Source organism: Artemia franciscana, chromosome 10 (genome assembly GCF_032884065.1).
Source record: "Artemia franciscana chromosome 10, ASM3288406v1, whole genome shotgun sequence".
Taxonomy (NCBI): domain Eukaryota; kingdom Metazoa; phylum Arthropoda; class Branchiopoda; order Anostraca; family Artemiidae; genus Artemia; species Artemia franciscana.
In genome coordinates this window covers 48,263,599-48,284,688 of record NC_088872.1, presented here as the reverse complement: position 1 = coordinate 48,284,688, position 21,090 = coordinate 48,263,599, and the positions used below count along the sequence as shown (strand labels likewise).

Here is a 21,090-nt window from a genome sequence, read left to right as displayed (position 1 = left end):
ATATCCAGATGTAGGAAAGGGAGGAGGCTGGGGTGTAATTAGACTAAATGTGCCTGCAAAAATCTAATAAATAAAAACTCCCTCAAAAAAATGAAGTAAGGCGTTTGTTACTATAGTTCACTGTTCAGTAAAGGCTAGATAAGTTAAACTGTACCATCCATAAACTGCAGCCATATCTCAACTTACTGTTTTCAATTTTCCAGCAAGTGTCCTGTTGATGATCCAGTTGTGTCAATTGTGGGAGGGGTATCCCCCCTAAGATTGTTTTGCCCCCACCCCCTAGATTTTGAAACGTATCCTTTTGTGGCAGTTCCATTTAAAGATGGCTTTTTTGGGTATTTTCATCGAAAAATTGAAAAAAAAATGCCCGTCCTATATTTTGAAAAACACATTATGCCCCCTTTAATTTCCGGGAATTGAAACCACTGCCATGATCCTCTTTCTTGGTCTACTCACGAGCATTGCACACTGCTTGATCCTTCAAACAATCTTTTGGCAACAATTCTCTTCCCTATCTCATTTATTTCAGCATTATTTTTTTGTCTTTTTTCTGATTTCCTAATTGTAAAATAGTCCTTTCCCGCTTTTAATGGTTTCCGAGTAGCGTGCACCTGTGCGCGTCTATCAGATGAAGCAGGCGCACAAATTCAATTCGGTCTTAGTTCTGTCGGCTGTTTCATTTTCATTAGTGGTTCTGCCTTTGACGTATGAACACATATTTGAGGAAATAGGATAGAGCATTTTTAAGACATGGATTTATGACTATCTAATAATGACTATTGAAGATAGATCAAACCAGTTTCATGGTAAGATTCGTTCTCGTGAAAAATTTAGCATTCATTTCCGTAGTTAAATTATCCCTCCCCCTAATGGTCAAATATAAACTCTGAATTGTTTATAGGCCTACGCACTAAGTTTTCTATGCGTCACTCTTTTCTTCAAATGAATTTTAACAGTTTATAAAAACAATGGGAAATTCGTCACATATATACAATTCAGGGTATATAGTTGACCATTGAGAGGGGGGAGTAAATTTGCGACGAAAACGAATATTATATTTGGATTCAGGATGAAATTCTGGTTCTTATGGAAATTCCGGTAGTCTATTTCTAAGCTACTTGAGTTTTCAGTGAAGTGAAAAATTTACCTTTTTTAAGCGTAAATAGGGAAGGCGTTTCTTTTTTTGGTAGGCCTACTTGTGTATTATTCTGAACACACTCAAGAAGTTTACTGTTTGATGTGAAAAAATTCGGTTTGTCTCCAATTGGTTATAATTAGGCTAGTCTTGGTGAGTAAAACTACGATGCAGGTTTATTTTTATTAAATATTTGGTAAATATATGACTTCAGTTTTCAGTGAAGTGAAAAATTTACCTTTTTAAGCGTAAATAGGGAAGGTGTTTCTTTTTTTGGTAGGCCTACACACTCAAGAAGTTTACTGTTTGATGTGAAAAAATTCGGTTTGTCTCCAATTGGTTATAATTAGGCTAGTCTTGGTGAGTAAAACTACGATGCAGGTTTATTTTTATTAAATATTTGGTAAATATACGACAGTTCATTAGCTATTATTGACTTACCAATGAAGTGAATATACCACTTGATGTCTTTTTTATGCTATTTACGAATGTAGGTAATAATCGCTTCTATCGCAAATTAAAATTTAAGCACTTTTTTTGAGCTCTTAAAAATGATGAATTTTCAATTAAAGTATGAGTTATCAGTCATTTTCTGACAAAATAATACTACGTTTTCTTAGCGCTGTTTTCTCGGTCTTTTTTGACAAAACAATAATGCATTTTCTCAGTGCCAAAATTGTTTATAATAAGGTTAGGTTGGGTTAGGTCAAAAAGTGCTTAAATTTGAATTTGCGACAGAGGCGGATACTGTATTTGTAAAGAACTCCGTGTATGAAAGGGGCTGCTTCCTCCTCAACGCCCCGCTTGTTCCGCTTTTACTGTTTTATAAAGTAGAATTGAGAGAAAGAGTCAAACTTTACCTTAAAGAGTGGGGCGTTGAGGAGGGAACAGCCCCTTTCATACACGGAGTAATTTCTGTTCGTTTTAAGTTTTAATGTCGCTCCTTACTTTCAGTTAAAAAAACTTGTTTTTTGTTTGTTTAATCTTTAAACAATATCGACAGTTTTGAACCTGTTTACAAAACACTAAACTATTTAATGCCTTTAGAGTACTCAGTGTTTATAAAAAGTAACGTATTATCAAAGTAGTTTGTACAAAGTAAAATATTAAAACTAAGATTAAGAAAATCAAATAAAAAATTTTAATTCAATTTTTAACACCAAAAACCAATGTATTGACACCTTTATACTTCATAACTGTAAAAAATTAAATCTTTTTCGAAGTGACAACTAGGTAAATACAATTACTCCTGAAAAAAGAAAATAAATGATAATAAAACAAAAAAAAAACGTATCCGTTCAGGGGGGAAATACAGAAATTCCCAGCAATCCGTTGAGGGGAAACATTTCTGATTATAGTGGCTTCGTATATCAGTTCATGGGTACTTGCAATGCAAGCAAAAGTTGACGGCATATCTTTGCCGAAATTGTGTCTCATTAAGTTGTTTCCCTTGTGTTTTCTGTAATTATACAAACTTTCTTATGTAATCATAACTGCACTAATTACTAATAAACAAATACATATTTGGGATCACAATAAAAAGCTGATTGTTTGATTGAATTTTATCAATAGTTAGGCTCTTATACTTTTATTATTCACAAGGATCGCTATTTACTTACCATTCATTATTATGAAGAATTTGACTTTTTTTTTGCTACTCCAACCAAATCATATAGAAAAATGTTTGTGGGAAACTGGAAAGGGGTCACTCAGTCACAAATTAGAACTTACATTTTCCTTATTAAGGGTGAAAATCTATTGGCAGGTAGCCAAAAATGGGGCAACACACATTTTTCCTATGCTTTTCCCCTATTCCGCTCTCTTTCCTTTGGTTTCCTTATAATTACTTTATAGCTCTAAATTTCCATGGGGGGTCCCCTCCCCTAAAGTGTGATAATGGAAGCGGACATCTAATCCAATAAAATATATGCATGGGGACATATTTTCAATATCTTCGGGGGGTGGGATCTGTCATTCCTTTTAATTTTGTCAATGAAAATATAAAAAAAGGCAGTTTTCAACGAAAATACCCCTCCCCCCCAAAAAAGGTATTTTTCGAAATATAAAGTGGGGGCACAGACCCCCCTTTCCCCTTTTATCATAGCCACTGCATCCTTTGTCGGAATCTTGTAATTTTTCTTTTCTTACTTTCTTTGGATCCCTGTGTATACATATGGGCCTGTTTAAGATGGTGCAAAACAGTTTTCAGAAGATCAAAACAACCAGGTCTGTTACATTCATCGCTTGGACTTAAGATACCAAGATTGTAGGCTTCCAGTGTAAGATAAAGGAAATCTCCTAAATTTCATCATTTTTCAAGAAATTGTCTACTAGTCAAATATGACATTTCTAGATAATTATGAGATTAGCCGTCATAGCAAAGCTATTACGTTTTTCGATAATATCCCTCATTAGTAAAAGAATGTGCCACATTACTACTTCTCAATGTATTTAATTTATATTTTACCAGAAAAAAAGTAATTCCCGATTTTTAGCTCCATCTGTAATCTGTTGTCTGTCTGCCGTCAAAACTTTTATCATCAAATTGAAAACAATAAAAAAAATTAGAAAGTACATGATTCGTCGGATGGTTACATTGGCATAACTAGTGTTACCAACAGGGCCACTGGAAGTTCCGACTATTTTGCAAAACAGTTTTCAGAAGATCTAAACAACCTTATGGTATGTTAATTAATTGCTTGGTATTAAATACCAAGATTGCAGGCTTCCAGTACAGAGCCGTTCAAGGGGGGCAGCTGTCCCGGGTGCCTTGGATGGGGAGGGCGCCGTGGCTGGGGTGTTGGCCACTTCTATCGAATTTTTCACTTTAATTCGGCTTTTTTGGATGGTTTAGCGGAAGTCTTTGCCGAAGTGTCTGGTTTGATTTAACAGATTTTGAACTCAATAATACTCTTATTAAAATGATCTTTAGCGTTTATATACTTAGTGTTATAAATCCTCGTATGTAATAAAGATCAGCTCAAAACCAACATCTAAAAAATTCGACAATATTAAACTAAAATTTGATTTAATATATATTTTTACCCCTTGTTTTTAAGAATGAACTGTGCAGCTCTTTAACTTTTAGGCAATAAAATAGTAAATGATTAAATGATTCGTTTTCCATTGCTGTTATACCCTTATTAGTTAGTGGTTTTCTTTTTGAAAATCATCTGAACGGGATTGAAGTTGAGAAATTCGTGGCAAAATATCCTGTATTCAGAAAAAATGGCTCTTAATGCTTGTCAAACATTATTTTTTCGACAAATATGTAACAAATGCTAATTTTGTCCTGATATATTTTATTTTATAATCATTTAAATGTTTTTTAATTTTTAACTTTTGTATTTATATTTAATTTTTTAATTATGTTATATAAATAACATAATTATATTTAAAGTAATATAAATCTTTAATGATACTATTTAATTTTAGTTATATTATATTTATTTTAGTTTTATTAATTTAATATTTCTATATTTGAAGCATATTTTAGACAAGTGTGTTGCAGTTTGCCCATTTTTTGTGCGGCTCAACAGGGTTATTTATTCTATTTAAAGAATTCTTAGTGAATTCCCGAGAAAAAGTGGTAAATGTAAAACGACTTTAGTTGGCGATTCCTAATAGGATTAAAAACAGTATATATATATATATATATATATATATATATATATATATATATATATATATATATATATATATATATATATATATATATATATATATATATATATATATAATTTAGATTAATGCCTCTTCTAAAAAAGTGAGAATTCTCCAAATAATTGCATCTGAGTCATAAAGTAGGGTTCATATCGAATTAATCAATGTATAAGGTGGTTTGACTGTATTTCCATAGATCTAAATTTAGAAAAAATACTGTTGCTTAGGGTAAAAAAAATGCTATTGTTTAGGATCGAGATGTTTTTTCACCCACCCACAATCGTGGGGATTTAAGGAAGCATATGTGATCCTGATTTACACCGTCTTAGGGAAACCTTAGGCAAAAATGCTATTGACCGATTGGGGAGGGAAATCATTAAAATAATATGAAGCAATATTTTCTCAATGAGGAAATGACTTTTATACTGCCCATGCCCAATGACTTTTGGCTTGCCCAATATACGGTCGGAGGCAACAATGGCTGTACATGACTATATTTCTTTCTTTTGCGCTGAGAACGGCTCAGCGGAAGCTTTTATCGAAATATCTTCGTTTTATTCTTCTAACTGGCGAAAAATTATCCACGTTTTGTTTAGTTTTCCTCCTTATTATTTTGTTTTTTGTTCTTCTTTTTTCCTGTGCAATATACGGTTCTTGGGCTGTACGTGACCGATGAAATCTTTTGAAAAGCAGCACACCCTGTGGTAAATAACAAAAAATAATTGTTTTATTACTTAACAATAATTGTTTATTGTTTAAATTGTGTCACGGATAATTATTTTCTCGTCCTCCATAATATCTTTTGTTTTTCTCTTTATTTCTGTGTAACTTCTTTTTCTACATTTCGTTTTTCAGGTCATTTTGTTTATCTGCTTCTCGTTAGCTTTTTCTTTTTCAGTTGAGAACTTGCCATACTTCAATATTAGTTTAGTTTTGTTTAATTTTTCTCCTTAGTATTTTCTCCTTTTGTTCTTCTTTGTTTTTTACTCTTCTTTGTTTTTTGTTGTGCAACATACGGTTCTCGGGCTGTATATGACCGATGAAACTTTTTGAAAAGCAACACACACTGCGGTGAATAACAAAAAATAATTGTTTTGCGGAGCAGAAGATGCTCTGTTGACTCATTCTTTATTTTCTCGTTCTCTTTAATATCTTTTGTTTTTCTCTTTATTTCTGTGTAACCTCTTTTTCTACATTTTGTTTTTCAGGTCATTTTATTTACCTGCTTCTCGTTACGTTTTTCTTTTCCAGTTGAGAACTTGTCATACTTCAATATTAGTGCCACACCACCGCGGTCCAATGGCGAGAAGGATTCTATGATAAGACGTTGGTTAAGACCCAACAAGTCAGAAAGTTTAGATGAAGCACAACCAACAGATCAAGTTCCTCAATCAACTACAGTAAACATGAGACACGCTAAACCTCGTCATAGTGAATCAATGTCAACTGCATCAAGTGAACTAAGTTTAACTGACTCTAAACGGAAAAAATTGAAGAATTGGTTTAGAACACGAACTCGTTCAAGAGATGAATGTTCTGCTCCATCGTTGACACAGAGTCAGAGGTTTATGTCATTTCGAAGACCGATGACACCTCAAGTGTCTGATCATAGTGAGCGCCCTAGCTCAACTGCCAGCACGATTACCGACGTAGATGTTCATTTACATCCCAAAATTGTCCCACCAAGGGAAAGAAATGACCCAAACAGAAGGTCTAATAGTATTGCAACTGTGCCTAAAAGTATGCCCCCCTTAAAGCAACAGTTATCAGACCCTGGAGTAAGATGGGGCACAAACTCAGTGAATCCACGTTACTTGGAGGATGAAAATTCTGCGTCAACCAATACTAGTTCAACGGTGTGTGGTAGTGAATTGACCCATTCTTCAGACACTTTAACTAGTTCACGATCTCGAACTCGAACGCGAAACCATGGTTACGATTGCTGCTGTTCTAGGTGCCTATCAAAAGGTAGTATAATCTATATATATATTATAAATTTTAGATATTAAAGAGACAATCTACGCTCTAGCAAATATGTATTTATACGCATCAAATAGATGCAAAAGTGTCATTTCTGTATCTTCGTTGTCTTGTTGACTTAACAGCTGTATTGTGTAGCATACGGCACAAGAAGTAATTATTAGAGTACTGCTACTACTAGGAAAAACTTATTATTGCACCAATCTACCTGAGGCCAATCGCCACCCCATTCTATTCAAAGCTTCCCGCTTACCATCTCTCTTAAAGTTACAATTCCCTTAAATCCTTCCTTATGACCTCCCACACCTTCAATCAAGTGACCTGGGCCTGCTTTTTGTTTTGTCCCAGATGGACGGCTAAAAAGAACAATATTTGACAATATGTCATTATTCACCCTTAAAACGTGCCTTAACCATGACAATATTGCCATCATCATAGCCCTAGAAAATTGGTTAGAACTATATTTATGGTGTAGATTGTTGTTTGGCATAAGGTGGGTCAGACAGGTGCCTTAAACTTTCCGCAGATAATTCCTCTGGAAAAATTTATGAAATCGTCCTCTGACTTTCGAAGCTCCTACGGGTCAGAAACATGCTTACTCACTGTCATTTCTGGAGTTTCCAATATTATAATTTTGGATTTGCAAACTTATCTTCATTTTCTTCCAAGCTTTTTTCAATTGTAAATAAGCTCTGACCTTATTTGATAGATCTTCTCACTACCCAGCATCACCTCTTGATCTTCATTTATTTTTAGTCAAAGCAGCTTAGTCTTCTTCACACTCATTTTTAAACCAATTCTTGTACCCTGAACTCTAAAAGTTTCTTAAAAATTCATTCATTTTCCTTTTTGTATCTTGGACACTCAAAACGTCTTCATAATCTAAGTCTAGAAGAATTATACGTTATCATTTAGTAATGGACTTTCCTATAGTCTTTGCCGTGTTTTTTAGGCTGAAGTCCATCAAAATATCCGTATAAACTGGGATAAGACACAACCCTACCTAACTCCTGATTCAGCGATAAGCTTTGATTTCCTAAGTAATATTGTAATAATCCTTAGTAATTTCCTAAGTAATAGTAAGCACAGTAATATTGTTACCGTACATAGCATTAATAACTTTAATGTACCTGTATGATATATCATACAAGCATAGGACCTTCAATGAAGCTCTGGCATCGCATAAACTTTTCCGCATCTTCATTCACCTTTTCAAAATATATACATGTTCAAACTTACGGATTAAAAGGGATTGGATGTCTTCATTAGTAATCTAAGCGTGGAAATTTAGTCGACACAACCACTCCGCTTTCTAAAACCATACTCTTCTTATCTCAAAAGTTATCTACAGCATCTCTTAGTCTAATAAGTATCATCATGCCAAGTAATGTGCTTCCTACAGAAACCAAGCTAAAGCCTCTGTAATTATCATATACACCTTTATCACCTTTCTTATAAGTGTGCTTAATTTTTCCCTAAAATCACTAGCTACTTCCCCTTTTTTTTCCAAAATCTGAACCATATGCAATCACACATATCTTTAAAATTTGGAAAAAAAGAAGGAATTTAATTTTCAATCCTCGATATTCAGTTGAGCACTGCGGATGCCAAATTTAAAGAAAAAAATAGGTGGCATGAAGCAGATTAAGAAGGTGTAGCCTCCCTTTGAAGGTATAGTTGTCTTTGGGAATCAATAGATTGTTAATATAGCTTTGTCAAATTTAGCTAATTAATTTTGCTTACTTATTTTCTCGGTCCAAAGTGGCAACACTGACAAAAATTGGTGCTGCTTTAGAAACTTCGTAATTTTGAAACAACCAAAAGAAAAATCTTAGAAAATCGCGGTTTTCAGCTATGAATGAACCTGATATGGGTTTATGGGGGATTAATGTTATTATTTTGTTGTCTTTGGTATGTTAAACTACTTTTTATGCCTAGATTCGTTATTACCTCTCTTAGGTCTATCCTAAGACCTAATTTAGTTCCCCATATGAATAGGACTAAAATGGGTCCAGAGGGTAATAACAGTATTTATTTCGATGTCCTTGGTGCTTCAAATATTTCTCCGAAGACCATCTAGCTGACTGAGGACAGCTCGGAGAGAATCGATAGGAAGTGAATATTTGTTTGTGCTAAAATTTGCCAAAAAGTTCCTCTGAAAGACCTACAACATTTTCAAGAAAAGGATTAAGATCAGATTCAAGAAACAGAGGCTTAGGAAAAAGAAATGACGGAATGTAAGGGATTATATTCTATGACCGGATGCAACCTTCACTGGAAGAGTAGTTGCGGAAAGGGAGCAAACTTGAAAATTTTTCGGTACTTACATGTTATTCCCACCCCTCCCAAGAAGTGAAGTTAGGTTAATTATAGTGAAATATACCAAAATATCATGAAAATATAATACTCTAGTGACAAAATTATGTAAACTATAACAAAGAATTAAGGATTGCAGACTGCCCATAGCGTATTATGTTAAATACCTAACCTAATCACTTCTACATATTGAATATTTAATGAAAATATACCTGCATTGTAATCTTTCTCAATGAGACTAAGCTAATTATAACCTACTGCAGATAGATAAACCGCTTTTTCTCAGATCATACAGATCAAAGTTCTTGAGTGGGGCCGGGATAATACGCAAGTATCAATTTTTCTTTTTAGCATCCCGAGCGTTTTGATTGAAAATGGTTTTTTTTTTTTGTAATACCAAGGACCTATTGGCCGTATGACATCACCAAGGATGCTCAAATATTTTTTTAAGAGATGAAACCTCAAAAATCCTCAAGAGTGTAATGCTTTGAAAAGGTCTTTTTTTATTGGGAATGGGAAAGTTCACATATTGCAAAGTTCCCGCCCTATTAGTATTTTTTTTTTTACTTCTAAAGGAGGGTATGTAAACGAACACCTCGACCTTAAAAAGTTTAGTTAGTATTTTTTTTTAACTTTTCTGCGTCTAAATGAACCAGTGGTTTGCTTTAATTTCTCCATTGAATTGGAAATAATATCTTAAATTAGAAAAAGCGTTAGGTGGTAAATTGACCCTTGTATTGACGTATTCTTTGTACTTTTTTTGTCCCCTTTTTACATCCGTCTTTTCATATCCTCAAACGGTCGATGTTTTTCACTTGTTCGTTAGTTTTGGGTGAATAGATTGTCGGAACTAAGGAAGAAGGATTAGAACAATAGCTAAAGTCCTGGACAGGTTTTCAGCCATTGAGGGGTCGAAGGAATAAACGACTATATCATAATGGATCCACCTTTCCTATTACCTTTGTATTAGAAGGTTATGCTTTCTAACTGACAATTTAGTCTACCACTTGCTTTCAGAGACGATGGCAGAAGAGGAGAGAGGAGGAATGATCTAGGTCCCGCATTAGAAACACCTGATTCCAGTCTACAATGACGAAATATTAACGGTAAATTAGCTACTGAGCTGCCAGTACGTTTGTAGCTTTGTGGCGCGCATAGGGTAAGGAGCTGGCCCTGAAGTTCTTTCAATTCGTTTGCCGAAGATTGTAATAAGAGGATGGGACTAAATTTTAAAGCTCTGCTTGAATATGGAAAATAATATAAAATCTAAACTTTTTCTGTTGCTGGCCCCTCTCCTTATCGAATCTAGTTGATTTTCTAGGGGTTAGACAATAGTTGTTTCTGTGTACGCAAGAGATGGAGAATTGAAGCTGTAGCCCGCGCACACTTAGAAGAGTCGGAAGTACAAATCGAGGGCGCTCTCTCTCCCTCTCTCTCCCCCCTCTCCCCCCCTTTTTTTTCTCTCTCTCCCTCACCTCTCTCTCTCTCTCTCTCTCTCTCTCTCTCTCTCTCTCTCTCTCTCTCTCTCTCTCTCTCTCTCTCTCTCTCTCTCTCTTCTAAGAAATCATGTACCGCATGTGGCGCATGCCAAGCATGGCAGAAAAGTACCAAGCGTTTTTGGGACTGTGGAAAGCGAAGTAGAACTGTGCCAAGGATGTTGGAATTTGGCGGCACATGTTTGTTCCGACATTAGGTGGCAGGAAACCAGCGTCCTCTCAGTATAAATGTCTATAGTCTACACAGACGATACAGAATAGGCTGCATAACCAGTGATTTCAGTCAAAGTTGAGGGTCATCCACCTTCAAAATCGTTTATAACAGGTTGTGAACGCCACACATGGTAGATATGTGCTATTCATGTTGCAATGAGGCATGATTTCGCAGAAGTGTCCCCATGAAAAAGTGATAGCCCAAAATGTACACCGTGTTTGTCGAAGTTGAAACTTAGTAAAAGCTTGAAGAAGATACATATGTGGTAGCTACGATATTTCCTTCTTGCTTGAGGTGCTCTAAACAAGCATAGATTTAAAGGATTTCCAACTCGGTAGTACCCCTTCAAGGGTGAACTGTAGCATTTATAGGTGCATGGTCCTGGGGGTCTGTAGCTGCTATGTGACAGTAATTTAGCCCTGTGTGACTCCGTCCCTTATTGTCTATATAGTCGCTATTGGTTAACTTAGACTTATCAAATAGTTTACATCCTGAGATCCTATTGTTGAGCCTAATAATCTGAGCCTATTCATTATATTATTTCTTGTGTTGTCCCCGCAATTCACCATTTCGCTATGTCGAGTTTCCCCTGAATTAAATCTGATGTGCGTAGGAGAAAACCTCTGGAAATGTTTACTAAACTTTTTATTTAAGTTTGAAGTTGGACTTGACATTTGTCTGGCAAAAACACCTAAATCGGAACAAGTATTTTGTGCTGTAGATGCTTTGTTTCATTGCCTTTTATGATCACCACCATCCTACGTAATTGAATATCCATTATTTTTTCAAATAAGTTAGTAAGCTGGCACAAACCCACATCTGAGCTTTTTATCCACATATTCAAAAAAAATTCTAACTTGTTTTTTGAAGCGAAAAAGATTTTAACTGTATACTGCTGTAAAAAATAAAACATTGCGTTACCCTTTTATGTTTTTGTCAGATATTCTAGGAAGACTGAACTCATCGGCTGTGTTCTATCGATTGGCCATGTCTGAGAAATTCCTAGATGTCTCCTATTCATTTATCTCAACTGAAAACACCTCATTTACTGATAATAGAAATATACCTAAAAAAATGTTTCGATAAAAAACCTCCACATCCTGCCAAGCACGTGCGTAATAATTTATTTCCGACTGGACATCCAAAATAGAACCCAAAAACAGGAAAATTGTACGGAAAATATTTAATATATTATGGCAAAAAGTGAGCTTTCATATGGAGGGAGGGGGTGGCTGAGTATGTACGTGCACAAGAGACGGCCTTCCGGCCGTGTCCTCGTTCCAAGAACCCAAATTTTTCTCGAATTTTGCAGCTGAGATTGTTTTTTTTTAAATATCCCTCTGTCAAGGTCGGGTCTAGAGGGGTTTAGAGGATTTGGCCCCCCACCCTGAAATGTTTGTCTGACTCGTAAAAACGTAACAAAAATGGAAATAAACACAATTTTTGTGTATCCCCCCCAGAAAAAACTCCTGGATACCCTGTCCCTGTAAAATCTTGCTCACGTGCCTGTGGTTGTGTAGCTCCCTGGCTTACTATTAATCAAAACTTAATGGTTGTGTTTAATGTGTGCTAATTATAGGTAACCTAAATTAATTCATAAAGAATCAATAATCAAATAATAGGTATACACGTAATATCCGTATATATATATATATATATATATATATATATATATATATATATATATATATATATACAGACACATATATGTATTTATAACATATACGAGGTCGTATCCAAGGGGTTTGAACCCCCCGCCCCCTGGCACTTACCGAGATATACCGTGAAGTATCACGCCAAGATATATATATATATATATATATATATATATATATATATATATATATATATATATATATATATATATATATATATATATATATATATATAACACATCTATGGGGCTTGTACTGGATAGCCAGACTATCGTGACACTTTACGTTTTATCTCGAGTTTGTCGTTGAGCAAACAAGCTAATAGGAGTTGTCTAGCAAATGATAATAAACAAGACTCTATCCAAGTATATTCTGTTCGACTTTCAAAGTCAAGAAGAAAACAGAAACCATTTATAAGTCTAAATTCTTAATTCTTCTTGGCGCCTTTGACTTTCCTCTCCATGTGGTCGGTCCCCCCATATGACCCCAGTTCGTTAATGACTTGTACTCTGGACAATATTTGTGGCCATCCTTCTTCATTTTCTAGAAGTCCAGCATCTGTCGGCAATTATTTCTCAAAGAGAACACGGAAGATTGGGTCACTTGTAAATTAAGTCAGCTAGAAAAATCTTCAGGTTTATTATTCAAAGTCCAATGCTCGGAGGAATTGAAGCATTGTTCACATGTTAGCGGTCAAATAATCCTCAGCGATTTGGTGTCAACTGACAGTTCTTGCTCAATAAATTATAAAGGCTTTGACTTATTTGACTTAAAGTCTCATCCGCCCTTGGAGGACGTCTTGGGGCCTATCTTTCCATAACGGCGTGGATAGGCTTTCTGCACGCCTATCCGTCTTCCTCTAGATGACCTCTTTTTAGGATAACTTCAAGGACGAGAACCACGAATATTGCCGACAATGATGATCTTCAGGAGACGATGTTGTCCGTTTTAGGCGATAGAAAATAAGCTCTAGTGCTAATGAACATAGCTGAAGTTAAAAGGGAGAAAAAATAAAGTAGTGGCATTCACTTTGAATCGTTACGCTTTACTGTCTACTTACTTTTTTAAACATTTTTTTGGTATTTCCGTATTACCCAGTACACACTCGAGAAGTGAAGTTAGGTTAATCATAATGAAATATACCAAAATATGATGAAAATACAATATTTTTGTAACAAAATTATGGAAACTACAACAAGAATTATAGAAGGGGGGCCTCCCTGAACGTATTATAATAATACCTAACATAAACTAAACCAACCATAATACCATTTCTATATATTAAACATTTAATAAATATATACCTACACTGTAGATTTCAACTGAGCCTAAGCTAATTGTCTCCAAAGACAGACAACTATAAGTCAGTTATTGTATGATCTTACACATCCAAGTTCTCGAGTGTGTACTGGTTAAGACGGAAATACCTTTTTTGCAATAAAACCAAGGGCATATCCAGTACTTTTGTTCGGGTAGGGGGGGGAGTACATATAAACTTTACAAAAGGTATTAAAAATTTGTGTGTATATTTTGCTTTTTTATGAGTCAGACAATTTTTTGGAGTTTGGGGTTGTCAAACAAGGTAACCCACCCCCTGGATACTGACTTCTACAGAATATAGTTTTTGTCAACCAAAAGCTCGTCCCTTCAGCAACAGAGTCCGTTTTTGTTTCCGCTCAGAAATAAACCTTTCCATAAGTTCTCGAATGCCTTTGAAATTTACGTTAATCTTTAAGAAGAAGTATAATTTGTTGTCCTCTCAATTTGAGAATAATATTAGGCACCTTTTATTTAATAATGTGACTGTTTTCTTTAAAAAATGACGACATTCCTTTCAGTCAGAATGAATTTAATCAGATAATAATTTCACTTAGAATTGCCCAAGACTTTTCTATCTCAGTTTAAAACAATTTATAATTCTTCTTGAAAACGACGGCAAAACCGAGAATCTGTGGAATAATATATTGTTTTAGAAAACCTCAAGAGGACAATGGTTTAGGGTAAACGGACCAGGAACCACTCTATAATCGGTGCTAAGTTATATAATGCAGCTCCTCCCTATAAGAAATATATATTTGGGAATACTCTATAAGTTGGAGAGGGCTGATTATTTAATTTTGACATAAAAGTTGTCTTTTTGTGTCTTGACCCCCTCTTTCTTGGAAAAATCGTACCTTTTGAACTTCTTACGCATGTGAAGAGGAGGCTCGAAGACACGACCTTTCCCAATTTTTGCCCACAATTTCTTATCATTTCAAATTAACTACCCTGTTTCGACTGTTACCCCCCCCTTAAAAGTTCTACATATACGCCTGGTGTGCCCTGTGTATAGCTTACGGCTGTGTTGTCTGGAAAGTGCATAATTGAAAAAAAAAAAACGTATTTTGTTAAGACTTAACTTCAGGTCTTTTTTTTCAAGGCCCATTCACAGCGAAGTTTTTGTAATAATAACACTAAATTGGGCCAATCGGATTTTTTTGTAGAATTTTGGGATTGACCATAAGACTCTGATTGGTTCGAATTAACGATAGCTAAATTTAGATAGCTAAAATACTATTAGTAAGATCCCAATTTCATTGTGAATGTGTCTTTAAAGACTCACTAAATTTAATACGTAAATAATCAACTATAAGTAGGAGCGTCGCTTGGGGGGGAGGAAGGGGGTAGTAGACCCCCAAATAGTTTTGAAAAAAATATTATATAGCCCATGCCCCTAAACTATTTGGATATGGACCCCTCTTGCCCCACTCCCCCAATAGAAATGCTGGAGATTCGCCCCTGACTATAAGGTTTGTTTCTCATACCATAATGCTTCTTTTCTTTTTATTAAATTTTATCTTCCATAAAAGTCAATTCCACGACGTGGACAAATATTCAACTATAAATAATCAACTATAAGTAGGGGCGTCGCTTGGGGGGAGGAATGGGTCAGCAGCCCCCCTAATAATTTGGAGAGAAAATTATTATATAGCCCATGTCCCTTAACTATTTGGATATGGGCCCCTCTTGCCCCCTCCCCCAATAGAAATGCTGGAGATTCGCCCCTGACTATAGTTTGTTTCTCATACCATAATGCTTCTTTTCGTTTTATTCAATTTTATCTTCCTTAAAAGTCAATCCCACGACGTCGACAAATATTCAACTATAAGTAGGGGTGTCGCTTGGGGGCAGCAGCCCCCCTAATAATTTGGAGAGAAAATTATTATATAGCCCATGTCCCTTAACTGTTTGGATGTGGACCCCTCTTGCCCCCCTCTCCCAATAGAAATGCTGGAGATCCGTCCCTGACTATAAGGTTTGTTTCTCAGACCATAATGCTTCTTTTCTTTTTATTCAGTTTTATCTTCCTTAAAAGTCAATCCAACGACGTTGACAAATATTCAACTATAAATAATCAACTATAAGTAGGGGCGTTGCTTGGGAGGAGTAAGGGGGCAGTAGCCCATCTAATAATTTTTAGAGAAAATTATTAAATACCTCATGTCCTTTAACGATTTGGATATGGACCCCTCTTGCCCCCCTCCCCCAATAGAAATGCTGGAGATTCGCCCCTGACTATAAGGTTTGTTTCTCAGACCATAATGCTTCTTTTCTTTTTATTCAATTTCATCTTCCTTAAAAGTCAATCCCACGACGTCGACAAATATTTATTAGTAATTATAAATAATAATGCAGCTACTTTTCATCATTCAAAAACAGTCTACGAAAAATATTGTAGACAATTAAACTCATACATTTTTGAAATGCAAAAGTACACTATTTGCTTTGTACTAAGGATTGTAATTTATGCTTCTTTCTTCGTGATAGGTCATTAAAAGTATAAATACAAAAGGATTAATTAGATTACACAGCATAGTGCTTAGGGTTCTCAGCGAAATCTTGGTGGTCATCCAAATTTACCTAATTACAGAGCAGGCTATTTCATTAAGCACAATGTACGCAATTAAGGTACATCTTGTAATCACTAGAACTATTAAGGGACCTATTATGACTTTAACTGCTTCTTTTGCTTATTACAGAAGGAGGATCGTATTTACTTATTTTCTTTATCGGAGTTTTACAAGCCTTCAAGGGAGCCGGTCAAGGAGTGAGAATTTGCCCCCCCCCCCTACATTTCGGATAACATGCCATTTTTGATACTTTCATTGATGCCTCACTTTTCCTATTTTTATTAAACTCGTCTATATTTTTGTGAATTAACGCCACGGATTATCTCGGAGGCTTTTTCTCAGGTCTCGAAAAAGCCTTTATAACAGGAGTTGAATATCTCTTTACTTCTGGATTTTTTTTTTCTGGTTATTTTCGGCTGGGAAGTTTTCTATTCTTATCATCCGGCTTTTCTTTATTTATTTATATGTATATTTTATTTTTTGTTTTTCTCCTTCTCCTTCTCCTGTTTGTTTCTTTTTTTTTGTAATAGTGTTATTGATTACATTCAAGAGTGTATCTACAGCCCTACCGGTGGCGTTAAATGGGGAGGGGGCATGTGCTTCCTAGATTTTTTGCTTTCCCCCAAGATTTTGAAAATAATCTTAGTGATATTTTCATTTAAGATAACCTTTTTTGATATTTTCATTGAAAAAATTAAGAAATGATAAATTTACCTCTTCCCCCTAGGTTTTAAAATACAATCCCCCCTAAAAAATGGGTTGACAGAACTGAGTCCTACAAATACGGTGTCTATTTGGGGGTTTTATTAAAATTTTTCCAATAAAAAAAGTGTGTCTTTATTCCACATCCAAGGCCGTATCCAAGGAGTTTAGGGGGTTTCACCCCCTATCCTGGTGAAATGTTTTCCTGACTCGTAAAAAACGTAATAAAAATGAATATAGGCAAATTTTTGATGTGTTTTTTAAAGTTTTTATACGCCCACCCCCAAACAATTTTGGTACCCCCCCCCCCCTCCCCACCGAAAAAAATCCTGGATATGGCTCTGTCTACATCATCTGCGAAATTTCAGTTGTTGCTGTCGATTTTCCATTTATGTTTAATTCTCAGCTAAGTTGATGCAGATGGTCCTCTTTGAAATTTAATATCATCTTCCGTCCGGACTTCTTATATAGGTTAACGTAGTCAGGTTTTTGAAGGCCTGTCCACTTATTTCCCCTCTTCAGATGGCACGAGCATCCCATGTAATTACTTGGTGCTCTGTGGGTTTTGAGAGTGGATTCACCGGAAATTGTAAGAAGTAGGCTAATAAATACCCGTCGTTTTTCACAGAGTCACGTTAGCCTGGAAATCCGGTCCCAGGTCACCATCAAATTTTATGGGAAAGAATTTGAAAAGCTGAATCCTTGTATTGTGTTCATTAGTCTGGAGTAGTGCCCCTAGAATTCTAAGAAAGCGGATATAAACTTTCTGACAACTACCTAATTAAATCTCTATATCCTATTATTTCCTGAGCCCTAGGGTCTTATCTACAGGGTGGAAGGAAGTTATCCTTTTTGAAACCCTCTCCCCTCCTCCTTGCCAAATTTTTGTTCAGTTTGTAAATTGGTCTTTAAAATACTCCCTATAGAAATTTAATTAAATAGAAAGTGGGGAACATACTAGGTTCCCCCCCCCCATCATTCTGTGAATTGATGCCACTGCTGAAACTACTTACTGTATGCAAGGATCATCGTTGCGCCAAGCACCGCTGTGCACCAATCACAACAAAATTAACCTCATCATATCCTACCCCCCCCCATTCATTTCCGTGGATTGATGCCACTGCTAAAACTATTCACTGCATGCATGATCATCGTTGCTCTTCAGAAAGAATAGACGAAGTTGCACACGACAAAGATATGTTTTATTCAAAGGCAGCTCTTTTTTATTTGCTGTTTCCCTTTTTTGTATTAAAATTTTTTCTAACACACTTTTATTGTTTTTCACTTGTCAAGATTCTTGAGATATTTGGTAGTTTTTTTTTTTTTTTTTTTTTTTTTTTTTTTTTTTTTTTTTTTTTTTTTTTTTTTTTTTTTTTTGTCAGGCAATACTAGTTTGTCAGTTTACTTGTGAAAGTATTTGTAAGAATACAAATCTATAAAAATTCAAGAATAAAAATTGTAAGAAAAAAAATAAGAAAAATATTTTATTTCAAAGTTCAAAAAAAAGCTTGAGAAATAGTGGCATTTCCTGTTCTAAGAAACATTATCAAGGGCCGAATCAACGTCTTCGACTTGGAGTTTGACTTCTTAACTTCTTTTTAGTTCCAAATTTTTCACATCGAGTTAGAACACTTTATGGTTTCCAGAGCTATCAGTTGTTCTGAGAATGTATATTTTTTTAAATGGCTTACAAAAGGTTAAAAGAAGTTCAGCTTTGACCGTTCGCAGTAAGGCAAAAATTGCACTAAATACAAGGATGAAGGGGCCCAAATACCAATAAGGGAGACCAAGTTTCGTTGTTGCCTCCAAATTTTAATTCTGTGTCTGCCCCTGGTCACAGCACATATATAATAAAAATTTATAAACCTGACGTTATTTTCGCATTTCACTGCTAGTTTGAATTACGAACTGCCGAGTGTCTGTCATAGTTTTAGCCATCATAAGTATATAATTTTTTTTTCTAGCACCATCAAATTGGAAACTACCAAAGATAATTTAATATATCTATATATAAGTCAGGACCGTAGCAATAATTTTTCTTCGGGAAGAAGGTGTTTACACCCTCTTTCCGACGAAACAAACCCAACGTTACTTGTTTAGGCTATTTGTATTTTGTTACCTTTGTATGAGTCGGACAAAAATTTCGGGGCCGGGGTGATTAAACCGGGTAGGCTACCCCCCCCCCCCTTGGATACGACCCTGATATAAATGCACGTATGTTTAAATTAAAATTATTCAAAATTAGCTTCTTCAAAACGATGTATGCTGGCTATAGAACAGAGAAAACCTACAGATAAAAAAGTAAATATCAATGAATTAAGAAAATAAGAATATTTATTTGTAATTGCTTAATTGTGCAATGAAATGAACATTGTCATTTTTAATTGTAATCTCGTCGGATATATTAAATTCTGAGCTTGACCTGTAATTTGTCGGGTTCTACGTCAGTTGATGGATTTTTTTATTTTATTTTTTATGCACACACAATCTACAGCATCAACGCGCTCAGAGTAATTTGTGGTACCAAGATCAGGTGCGTATCCAAGAATTTGTTTCTAGGTGAGTAATTGGTCGCAACCCCCGTAAAAATAGAAGACTGCCAAAAATTATGAGAACGTCATAAAAATTCAGAGATTGAATAAGGGGGCAGATTGTTCCTGAATTACCCCCCATCAATGTACAAGTGCTAATAGAAGATGCTACTATGAATGTACAAAGATGGTAAGCTAAAAAATACAAATAGGTAAATAAAGCTATTAAGACATAAAATAATTAATACATATATATATATATATATATATATATATATATATATATATATATATATATATATATATATATATATATATATATATATATATATATATATATATATATATATATATATATATATATATATATATATATATATATATATATATATATATATATATATATATTCTAGTTAATTGACTTCTTGCTATCTCAGAAAGGGTTTAGGTTAGGAAAATGAAACTTTCAGGGATGGGTCTACAGGCTAAAGTATGTCCCGGGAAGATATTTTAAAGTACCCGCCTTCAGTCCTTCTCCCCCTAGAGGTCCCTGAAATTTGCCTAAATGACAGGTCTATTGAAATTTTGACAAAACAACATTTTACCTTAATTTTCAGTTACTAGTTGCTTTTTCTCTGCCTTTAGTTCTGAAAATGCACTTCCTGTTATTTGAGTAGAATTTTGAGCCATATCACTTTTTTTTCAAAATTTTGGAAATATATTTGCATATCTTTAAAACCTTATAAAATGGAATTGAGCAAAGTTATGAAGCTGAAAACAATTTTGTTGTACTTCAATTAAGCAGAAGATCTATTTTGCAAGGTTTCACTTTTATAAAACACATATTTTTAAAGGTCATCAAAGGTCAGAGCGTATATATATATATATATATATATATATATATATATATATATATATATATATATATATATATATATATATATATATATATATATATATATATATATATATATATATATATATATATATATACATATATAGAACAGATAGGCAAATTATCCCCTCCCTCCCAGTCAAATTTTCATACATAAATAAAACAAACGGAAAAAAATGTCTTCAGGCTTATCATTCTGTGCATCGTTGAAATTGTCGCAGTACGTGAGTATTTCCCCTTTCAGCAACTAATGTTATTTTAACACAATATCGTTGCCTACCCAAAAACGATATCTTTCCCAACGTGGTCAAAACCCTCAAGCTAAATTGATTTTGTTTGTAAAAGTAGGTTTTGTCAAACTAAACAAGTTACCCATATTCTTTGTGATGAACTTCGACCAAATCCATAACATGACAACAATCTTTGATATCTTGTGTGGTAAATACATTTAGAATTTATTTGGAAGATTTTGACAATGAACTTTAAGAACAGGGTGATGGATATGTACCACTTCAGCTAACTTTGTCCTATTTATTATAAATAAATAAAAACAAGTTTTTTAAAACTGAAAATAAGGAGCGACATTAAAACTTAAAACGAACAGAAATTATTC

General features: G+C 34.6%; 1 protein-coding gene across 1 annotated transcript in view; it reads left to right on the top strand.

Moving 5' to 3' along the window:
- Positions 1 to 673: 673 nt before the first annotated feature.
- The window catches only part of LOC136032293 (uncharacterized), a 116,566-nt gene continuing 96,149 nt past the window's right edge, over positions 674 to 21,090 (top strand). The window contains exons 1-2 of the mRNA XM_065712566.1: positions 674 to 806; positions 6,050 to 6,766. Coding sequence (XP_065568638.1) covers positions 773 to 806; positions 6,050 to 6,766 — 751 coding nt within the window. The 5' untranslated portion in view covers positions 674 to 772. The remainder of the gene's footprint in view (positions 807 to 6,049; positions 6,767 to 21,090) is intronic.